The following is an 11476-nucleotide window of genomic DNA, read 5'->3' on the forward strand; positions in this document are numbered from 1 at the left end:
CAGGGTACAATGTCTCTTTACTGTATGACCTTGAAAATCTCCCAGCCTCCAAGGATTCCATCGTGCATCAGGCTGGCATGTTGAAACGAAATTGTTTTGCCTCTGTCTTTGAGAAATACTTCCAGTTCCAAGAAGAAGGCAAGGAAGGAGAGAATAGGGCAGTTATTCATTATAGGGATGATGAGACCATGTATGTTGAGTCTAAAAAGGACAGAGTCACAGTAGTCTTCAGCACAGTGTTCAAAGATGATGATGATGTGGTCATTGGAAAGGTGTTTATGCAGGAATTCAAAGAAGGACACAGAGCCAGCCACACAGCACCACAGGTCCTCTTCAGCCACAGGGAGCCTCCTCTCGAACTGAAGGACACCGATGCTGCTGTGGGCGACAACATTGGCTATATCACCTTCGTGCTGTTCCCTCGACACACCAACACCAATGCCCGAGACAATACCATCAACCTGATCCACACGTTCCGGGACTACCTGCACTACCACATCAAGTGCTCTAAGGCCTATATTCATACACGTATGCGGGCAAAAACATCTGACTTCCTCAAGGTGCTGAACCGTGCACGCCCAGATGCCGAGAAAAAAGAAATGAGAACAATCACGGGGAAGACGTTTTCATCCGGCTAACTCTTGGGCACAGGAGAAGGAAGCGCCTGGCAACTGAAGGCTGAAACACTTGCTACCTGATAATCATAGCTTTTAATGTTGCACCTCTTCAGGTTCTTAAGGGATTCTCCGTTTTGGTTCCATTTTGTACACGTTTGGAAAATAATCTGCAGAAACGAGCTGTGCTTGCAAGGACTTCATATTTCCCAAGAATTGAAAAAGAATAATTCCACTTGATCAACTTAATTCCTTTTCTTTATCTTCCCTCCTTCACTCCCCTTCCCTTCCACCCTCTTTTTCCAAACTGTTTCGCTTTGCAATATGTTACTGGTAATGAGTTGCAGTATAATGCAATCTTAACTTGTTTTCTCCTAAGTATTTGAGTTTAAAACTCCTGTATCTAAAGAAATACGGTTGGGGTCATTAATAAAGAAAATCTTTCTATCAAAAAAAAAAAAAAAAAGAAAGTTCCAGCAATGATGGAGGTGGTGCAGGACAGGGCAGTGTTCACTCCTGTTAGCTGTACCGTTGCCATGAGTCGGCTCTCACTTGACAATAACTAACAACAACAACAACAACAGCTATAGATTAGCTGAATGATTCTACTAGCCTAGGCCAGACTCTGTTGATGTTGGCTAAGCTTGTTTATGTGTCTGTGGTCAGCTGGTGGGTCACCGGCAATAGGCTGGTTTCCAATGACCTCACCTACATGTCTGGCGATTGGCTTGTTTTCAGCTGGAGCAACGGCTGTGAGTAAGCCTGCGTCTCTCATCATCCAGTTTAATCGCCTGGATTGGTTCATGTGGCAACTGATAGAATTATTAGAAAATGAACTGGAGCTTGCAAGACTTACTGAGGCTGGCCTTGAAACCAACAAGGGGTCACTCACGGCCATGGAGTTGGTTCCAACTGATAGTGACTATCCACTGCTTCCAACACTATTTTGGGGAGGAGACTGCCCATTTTCCTCTTTTGGAGTGGCTGATAAATGCAAACTACCAACCTTTGGGCTAGCAGTCTGTTAACATTACATATGGTACTCTGCATGCCATCTACCGTATTCCATTGGACAAAAAAAGTGAGTTGCATAGTCAGCTCAGATTCAATAGGTAGATAAATAAGCATCTACCTCTCCGTGGTGGGAGCAAGTCACATTACAATAGGTGAGGACATAAAAAGGGTTTAAAAATGAGTCACTCAAGCAACTCATTTCCCATAAAACGAAAGAAAATGGAAGGAGAAAGAGAGAGGGGAGATGTAGCTTCTTGCCTGTGAATTGTTAATGATCTTTGTTTTTGTTATTTTAAAAAGGAAACTTCATTAATGTGCAATGAATGAACAAAGTTTGATAACTATAAAAACACACGAATAAATAATATCTCTACTCACCACAAATGTAGGATTTTTATTTCCAAAATAGCTATCAGAAGAGGTTCTAAAACTTACTCCTCAAAGTAAAGAAGTGAAAGCAAAAGGTAGAAATAATGAAATGAGAAAACTGAGCAGAAGATTTCAAAGTGCAGCTTCAAAAGACAAAGCAAACTGCTGTGATGACATGTACAAAGACCTGGAGTTCGAAAACCAAAAGGGAAGAACATGCTCAGGATTTCGCAAGCGGAAAGAACCGAAGAACAAACTCAAGGTGGGCGATTCAATACTGAAGGATTCTGTGGGTCAAATATTGAACGATGCTGGAGGCATCAAAAGAAGATGAAACTGTACCAAAAAGAAATGATAGTGTCCAAGCTGCACTTTGAGTTCATCCATGCCTGTCTCCCACTAGTGCAAAGTGACTTCTTGAACATCTTATGGCTGGGTATCCTGTGCACTGTGTGCCCCCAGCAGGGGACTCGCTCAACACCCCAGGGTCTTGCTTCTGCTGTAGGGCATCAGCTGTTGGCATTTTCCTGCAGGTAGCCTCTGCCGAGGAGGAGGAACAAGGCACTGTGGCTCCATTCCAGTCTTGGGAGCAAGGGAGGTAGTTGGGGTGGAACAGGGGCAGAAAGAGTAGTGTGTTAAGGCCAAGAATGACTAGACACCCAGCGTGGGTGAGAGGCATTCCAGGAGTCTCTGGGTGGGGAGGATGTGGCTCAGAAGGCTGGATTGTCAATGGCTGATCTGAAGCTGTAGGCTGGAAGTGTGAGGGTGGTGATGGCCCAGAATGGGTATCAGAATAATCTTGCTGTAAGGGGGCTCAGAGGCAAATATTCTGGCCTTCTCTGGGGGACACTGGAGGACATTGCTGGGAGTGGTCTCTGGTGCTCTATTGGAAGGTCCGGTGGCTCTGACTTTATGCAGTCCCTGCAGAAATACTTGGCTAGGCCAAAGATGGACAACAAGAACAATATCATCAGGAAGATGATGCTGAAGATCCTCAAGGGGTTAGAGAAGACATCGTAGTCTTGGTAAAAGCTGTCACCAGAGCATTTATTTTCATCCTTCAGGGCGGGTGGAAGAAGAAACCACACTTGGCTGAAGCCTGGTGGAGGCTGGCCAGGAGATGAAGCAACAAGGCTGGCGGGATCCACAGGTCCCAGGAGTCCAACACAGTGACACTGAAGGACCTTTTAAAGTAGCTAGTTAGCTCAGTCCCATAAGGATAAATATTGTATAAAACCATTATTGTAGAATGAGTATAAGGATCCAGGAGGGGTGGGAGAGGCTGGAAGCAGAGGGATGTGGATGTTGGGGCTGGGGGTATTTAATCATTGGGTTGTATAAATTGATAGGTGGGGGTGTGAGGGAAATTGAAAGAGTTTGTTCAAATTTGTATTTGAGTTTTTAAAATAAACTAGTAGGGAAAAAAATTTAAAAAAGAAAGTAGCTAGAACAGTTCATCAGAAATTCAAGCTGTATTCAGAAGAGCCCACAGAACAAGGACATCATGCATAGTGTCAGATGGATCTTGACTGAAAGCAGAGCATACCAAACAGGTTTCATTTGTGTTTTATTGACTATGCAAAGGCATCTCACTGTGTGGATAATAATAGGAAATAATAGATAAAATTGAGAAGAACTGAAATTCTAGAACACTTCGTTGTTCATAGTTCATATATGAAACCTGTACATAGATAGACAAGAAACAGTCATTTGATTGGAACAATGAGACACTGTATAGTTTAAAATCAGGAAAGATATGTGTATCAGGGTTCTATCCTTTGTTTATAATTGTTCAATATATGCTGACTAAATAATTTAAAAAGTTAGACTAAGTGAAAAAACTTGAGATACCAGGATTGGAGAAAAACTCATTAAAAACCTACATTGTGCAAATGACACAACCTTGATCGTAGAAAATGAAGATGACTTGAAGCACTTATTAAAGGACTATTACCTTTAACAGAGATACCTTAGTATCCAGAAAATGAAAGTCTTCACAATGGGACCAGTAGACAACATTGTTATAGATGTAGAAAAGATTGGAGTTTCATTTCAATCAAAAAATTGACACCAATTATTTCATTTTGCTTGATTCCACAGTCAATACCCATGACAGTAGCACGCTAAGAATCAAAAGATCCAAAGATATTGGGCAAACCTACTGCCAAGAATTCTTTAACGAGGTAAAGAGAAAGAATGTTAAGTTTAAAGGCTAAGATGTGCATGATCTAAGTCATCACACTTTTTTTTTAACCTTTCAAAAATTTTTAATGGTAATCGTGATTTTAACAAACATTTACAGAAAAGGTGGATTTTTATTCTCTCATTGTACATTTTCCTCCCTCTCCTTTCTTTTCCTCTCCCCCAGTTGACTTTCTTTTTACTTTTTTATACTAAATTATTTACAAAGTTCAAATGCATTGTTTTTCACACAAAATCTTTCCTATTTTCTTCACCCCCCACACACATCAAATTGTGCAACGCTACAATTAATACCCCCTCCCCACCCATCCTCACCCCTCTGCTTCCACCTCCACTCTTTGAATCCTCATACAAAGTTCTGTCAAATAAACAGAACTGGAGTTTCTCATTGCAGTTCCGTGCTCCCAGATGAAGTACATGTTCTCATATTGGTGGTGGAGGCTGTAGTGGTGATTAGAGTACTGTTGCTTCTATGACAGTGTGGTCAGTGTCAAGCCAAAGGATTTGTCTCAGTTTCCTATGCTGCTGTAACAGAAATACCTCAGGTGGGTGGCTTTGAAGAACAGAAGTTTATTTCCTCAAAATTCTGAAAGTTAGTAGTCTAAATCATCTTGGTAATATCAATACCTTTCTTGTAAATTTTCCTGGATATTCACTGGTTCTTTGGCTGTAGATGACCCTCACATGATGTCTGTTTTCCCTGACATGTGTGTATCTTTGTGTATAACTTGCTCTTTGTATACCAGAGAGAGGGAGTTCAGGTGGCCTCATGTTAAGAAGCTACACGGCCAACCCAGAATCTGGCAGTTTTAAGTCCACTGGTGCTCCTCCGGAAAAAGATAGTCAATCTCTCCTCCTGCAATGTATAGTCTTTGAAAACTTCTGGAGGGTCAGCTGTGAGTCATTCTGTCTCCACGGTAATGAGTTGGTGGTGATAGCTGAAACAGGATCAGATTTAGAACCCACCCTGCCGTTGTTGTTATTATTATGTGCCATCGAGGACTACAGCCCACATTTGCAATGACTCTGAACCTTGTCCTATCCTGAACCAACTTCACCGTTTCTCATGTATCTGATCTCGTTGCCACACTCACTCTGTTAGTCTGTCTCATCCAGGGTCTTCTTCTGCACTGTCCCTCCACCTTTCCAAGAATGTTGTTCCCTCTCCAAAGACTGGTCCCATCTGGCAATATGCTCAAAGTATGTGAGACAAAGTTTCAAAATCCTTGGCTTTAAGGTGCAAACTGGTTTCATCCTCTCAAGAATAGACCTGTTTGTTCTCTTTGCAGTTCATGGTATGTTCAATATTCTTCTCTAGCACCATAACTCAAAGACATCAGTTCTTCTGTCATCATTATGCATTGTCTAACTCTCAGATACATAGCAAGTAATTGAGAAGACCGTGGTCTATAGGTTCACCTTAGTCTATACACTGACAACATTGCTCTTTAGCACTATGGAGAGATCTTTGACTGCAGATATACTCAATGCAACTTGTCTTTTGATTTCCTGATTCCTGGTGCCAAGAGTGTTGATTGTGGATCTAAGCAAGGTGAAATCATCAACAACCTCAATCCTGTCTCCATCTGTTATGATACTGCCTATTGGCTGGGTGGTGAGGGTCTTTGTTTTCTTGAGGTTGAGATGCAATCCATATTGCAGACTGAAGTCTTTGACCATCTGCATAATGCAGGTTGTTGATGAATCTTCCTCCAATCCTGATGCCAAATTATTCATCATAAAGTCCAGCCTCTTAAATATTAATTATAAAATTATAAGGAATATGCATACAGGAATACATTCACAACTACAAGGGTTAGAACTACAACATTTATTTTTTGGTGGAGGAACACATTTCATTTATAACAATAATACAGAGCATTAAGCATGAAGAGTGCTAAAGGGAACCACATTCTTTCCAGCTTTTTCACTTACAGTTTGTGGCTTGGTCACACCCTTTTGTTCTCCAGGTCCTAGATTTTTTTTTCCTACTGTAAAATCATGCAGGAATATTGTTAATTGCAAGTTGCAAAAGTCCTAAGAGATATGATCTAGAGGAGGCAAACAATGTCCACTGATCAAATCCAGTAGTGGACCACTCCCTAATCTGAATAGATAATATGTTGTTGGAACCCAGTTACACTCATTTAACGTGTCATTTATGGCTGCTGTGTGGCTACCGGAGCAGAATTGAGTAGTTGAGACAGGCACATTTTAGCCCACAGATGTGAAACATTTGTTCTCTAGTCTTTCACAGAAAAAGCTTATGCACCAACCTGTAGGCCAGCATTGCCATTTTACCCACAAAGGAAACCAAGCCACCGACAGGCCAAGCAATTTGCTAAAACTCAGAGAGTAACTTAAAGTAGAGCCTAGAACAACCTCCTAATGTAACACCCAGAAAAGAAGTCTCTTTGCTTTCAGTTCTAAACTCAAAATCTTGTTTAAAAATGGAATGAGAGCTGGGTTAGAGAAGCCTGTTTTGACAGAGAAGGGGGTTCCTGAAAAGATGTCTGTGGTGTTGGGAGCTGATTCCAGAACTTCTAGAGCAGAGAAGAGTCCCATCCATGGCCAGCATGGGGCTGCTGCACGCTGGCTGAGGAGCACGAAGGCAAAGCCAGGCGACTCTCTTGTGAGGCAATGGCTTGCAGGGCTAGAATCAGACAAGTTGGCCTCTTCAGGATGTTTTAACCACAGGTCATGGATCTTGGTAAACTTCAGTTGGCTTTTGAACCACACGGAGACTTTTTCCCCCTCCTTTGCCTTTTGACTTACTGGTTATTTCCTCCTTCTGGCATTTATTAATCTGACTGGTTAACCATTGAACCCAACTGCAGGCTCCTCTTGTTTCAATCCTATTCTCTCCCACAGCTTCAGAAAAGAGTTCCCACTAAACAAATCGACTTTTCTTCTCTTTCTTTTCACAGTCAGAGTCAAGTGATAAAGAAGGTGGGGTCAGGAGTGCTGTGTTTGCTATCAAGAACACACCCCAGAGGGATGGGGGGCCCCTCTGGTGCCAGACCACAATGCTTGGAAAGACATTGACTGGCCGCCACACACATGAGGCAAAAGCAATTTCATCAAATTGTGTGGTGCATTTTGAAGAGACTCATAAAAACCTTATTTTATCCAATTTCTCCGTCATTGTGATAGTCCTTGTCACTGAAGAGAAATGGTTTAGGGAAGAAGAAGAAACGTGGAACTTGAGGAAGGAAGAGAGATAGTGGTTTTGAAAGAGGAGAATAATAAAAGAAAGTTTGAGGTGAGAATGCTAAATTTCTCCGTTGTCATTGTTATGTACCCTCAATAAGAACCGACTCATAGCTGACTCTCCAGTGAGATTTCAGAGGCAGTAAATCACATGAGAGGAGATTGATCATCTTTCTCGCATAGAGCAATTGGTGGATTTGAACCATATGCCTTCAGGTTGACAGGAAAGCTCTGTCACCGCTAGGTCACCAGAGCTCCTCTGAGGTGAGAGAAATTTAAGAATTGTCTGAAGAGAAGGTCCTCAGAGCCTGACATTAATGCTACTACCATTTTCCTCTGAATCATTGAAATCTACTATCATGTTAGCTCTGTGAAAAGAGGGCTTTTATTTGTTTGTGGCCGTGTTCTCAATATTTAGAAGAGAGGCTGGTATAGAGCAGATGCTCAAATATCTGGTGAATGAACAAATGAACTCTGAACTAGTGGACTGACCATTAGTCATGGAGGTTGGCTCACTCATGGTGTAATGTATCAGGCTACTGAAAGGTGGTAAGTTTGGATCCATAAGCCATTCCTAGGGAGAAAAACAAAACAGTCTCCTGGAAAAGGGTTGTCATGAGTAAGAACTGACTCGACAGCAGCTCGTTTTTGTTTTTTTTTTTGGCTTTGTCTGAAGGTATTCAAAAGGCCCTCTCCAACTGAACTGAAAAGCCACTATGAGAAAGTGGATGAAGGGTAGGTACACTCCTGAGATGTTAAGGCAAGTTCCAGAAATACATTCTCTCTAAGGAGAATATTTTCATTAAGTACCCAGGGATATCCAGACAGAACCGTGAAGTCCTTTCATAGGGAGTTTCTCTCATTCAAGTGGACCTTGTGGTTAAGGGCCAACAAGTTGAGTATGACTCATAGCAACTTTATAAAAAGTAGAGCTGAACTCTGTCCCATTCTGTATCATTCTTATCATTCTGTACACATTTGAGTCCATTGTCACAGACACTAAATCAAACCATTGCATTGAGGGTCTTCTCCTTCACTGACCCTCCACCTCTCTAAGCATGATGTTCCTTTCCAAAGGATTATCTCTTCTAAAAACATATCCAAAATGAGTGACAAAGCTTCATCATCTTTGCCTCCAAGGAACACTCTGGTTACACTTTTCCCAGTATGTATCTACTCTTTTGGCAGCCCACGGGAGTGTTCACCAACACCATAATTTAAATGTATCGATTCTTCTACTGTCATCTTTATTTATAGTCTAGCTTTCAAATACGTAACAAGGGGTTGGCAAGACTGTGACTTGAATCAGGCACATCTTAGTCTTTAAACTGACATCATTGCTCTTCAAGACTTTGGAGAGGTCCTTGACAGCATACTTTCCCAGTGCTATACATCTCGCAGTCTCCTGACTGCTGATACTGAGGGTTTTAACTATGGATCCAAGCAAGATGAAATTGTTGACAGATTCAATCTTTTCTTTATCTGTCATGATGTTGCCTATTGGCTCAGTGGTGAGGATTTTTTGTCTTCTCAGTGTTGAGTGTAGTCTATATTGAAGGTTATGGTACTTGATAGCCTGCAGCAAGCGCTTCAGGTCCTCCTCACTTTCAGCAAGCAAGGTTGTGTCATCTGTATAACTAAGGTTGTTGATAGACCTTCTTCCAATCCTCATGCCACGTTCTTCTTCATAAAGTCCAGCTTCTTGAATGATTTGCTCATCATATGGACTGAATAGGTATATAGAGAGGACACAGATCTGACACACACTTTTCCCAATATTATTATTATTTTTTTTACTTTTTTCAATTTTAAACCACACAGAGTTCCTTTGCTCTGTTCAGACAATAACTTCTTGATCTAGGTATGCATTTTGTATAAGCATAATTACATGTTCTAGAATTCACATTTTCCTCAAAGTTAGCCATATGCTTAGTATCCACTCAGTCAAATGCCTTTGCATAATCAATAAAACACAGAAAGACCTATTTCTTATAAATTTTTATTTCAGCCAAGATCTATCTTCAGTAACAGCCTCTTAGGAATTCAGCTTGAACATTTGGAAATTCTTTAGCAATGTACCATTCTAACCATTTTCCACTGTTGCAGTCTGAAATTGACCAAAATATGCAATCAAGATGCATTAATAATAATTGGTGATTGGAATACAAAAGTTGGAAACAAAGCTGGATTTATAGTTGGAAATTATGGACTTGGGGAGAAAAACGAGGCTGGAGAGCGAGTGATGCAGTCTGAAACTGACCAAAATATGCAATCAAGATGCATTAATAATAATTGGTGACTGGAATACAAAAGTTGGAAAGAAAGCTGGATTTATAGTTGGAAATTATGGACTTGGGGAGAAAAACGAGGCTGGAGAGCGAGTGATTGAATGTTGTACATCCAGTGTTTAATTCATGGGTGGTGTTATACGCTATTGAGTCACCTGCAACTCATAGCAACCCTATGTACAATAGCTCTGAACCCTGCCCTATCCTAAGCCATCTCACTGTCTCGGACACACCAACCTCCATTGCCTCAGTTACTGTTTTAATGCATCTAATCCAGAATCTTCCTATCTTGCACTGTCCCTCCACTCTTCCCAGCATGATGACCTTCTCCAAGGATTGGTCCCTCCTGGCCATGTGATCAAAATATGTGAGACAAGGCCTCAAATTCCTTGTCTTCAAGGTGCAGCCTGGTTTCACTTTCTCCAGGTTAGATCTGTTTGGTTTTTTGACAGTCTGTTCAATAGACAGTTCAAGACAGCATGTTCAATACTCTTCCCTAGCACCACAACTCAAAGGCATCAATTATTCTCCTGTCATCCTTAGCCATTGTCCGGCCCTCTGATGCATAGCAAGTAACTGTGAAGACCATGGCCTGAATCAAAAATACCTTGGACTCTAGACTGATGTGATTGCTCATTAGCACTTTGAAGAGGTCCCTGACAACAGATTTCCCTAATGCAATTCATCTTTCGATTTTCTTACTGCTGGTGTCAAGAGTTTTGATTGTGGACCCAAGCAAGGTGAAATGAACAACTTCAATCTCTTATCCATCTATCATGACGTTGCCAATAGGCCCAGGGTGAGGATCTTTGTGTTCTTTATGTCAAGCTTCAATTCATATTGAAGACTACAGTCCTTGGCCTTCTTTCAGGTCCTCCTCATTTTGCTCAATTGTGTCATTTCAACTTTTTTTAAGAAACACAGAAGTCATCTGTACACATGGATTTCACCTAATGGACTACATGGAAATCAGATTGACTACATATATGGGGGGAAAGCCCTGGAGAAGCTCAGTATCAACAGTTAAAACCAGGCCAGGTGACGACTATGGAATAGACCATCAATTACTCTTGTCCAAGTCCAAATTGAAGTTGAAGTGAACTTTGTACCTATGGTATATTAGTTTCCTAGTGTTACTGTAACAAAATATCACAAACTGGGTGGTTTTTAAGAACAGAAATGTGTTGTCTTACAGTTCTTGAGGTCAGAAACCTGAATCAATGAGCTGTCCAAGATGTTTCCTTCAAAGTCTCAAGAAGATCTTTTCTGATTGGTCTTGTTGTTGTTGTTGTTATGTGCTATCAAGTGACACTATGTGTAACAGCTCTGAATCCTGCCTTGTCCTGAGCTAGTCTCATTAATTCTGACACACCAAACCCCACTGCCACAGTCACTGTATCAATCCATCTCATCCGGAGTCTCCCTCTCCTGCACTGTCCTTCTAACCTTGCAAGCACGCTGTCCTTCTGAAAGGACCAATCTCTCCTGGCTACATACCCAAAGGGTGTGAGACAGAGCTTCAAAATCCTAGCCTCCAAGGAGAAATTTGGCTTCATCCTCTCCAAGACAGACGCATCTGCACATGACCATTCTTGCTCTGTATCTCACTTCTCTTCTTTTATAAGGATATTTCAGATTGTATTAAGACTAACATTATTCCAATATGACCACATGTGAATTTAACTGATAACATCTTTACAGATATTTTGTCCCTTCACATAAGTCAGACTCATTGGTCATTCTAGTAATAATGCCTACAAGTGAGTTTGTGTTAGACAC

General features: G+C 41.3%; 1 protein-coding gene across 1 annotated transcript in view; it reads left to right on the plus strand.

Annotated features, from left to right (window-relative positions):
- LOC102847454 (actin-related protein 2/3 complex subunit 2-like) overlaps positions 1–638 on the plus strand; it is a 3011-nt gene extending 2373 nt beyond the window's left edge. The window contains exon 2 of the mRNA XM_006902091.1: positions 4–638. Within this exon, the coding sequence (XP_006902153.1) occupies positions 4–638 (635 nt within the window). The remainder of the gene's footprint in view (positions 1–3) is intronic.
- The last annotated feature ends 10838 nt before the right edge of the window (positions 639–11476 follow it).

Source organism: Elephantulus edwardii, unplaced genomic scaffold, assembly GCF_000299155.1.
Source record: "Elephantulus edwardii isolate Elephantulus edwardi_28Jun2011 unplaced genomic scaffold, EleEdw1.0 scaffold00367, whole genome shotgun sequence".
Lineage (NCBI taxonomy): Eukaryota > Metazoa > Chordata > Mammalia > Macroscelidea > Macroscelididae > Elephantulus > Elephantulus edwardii.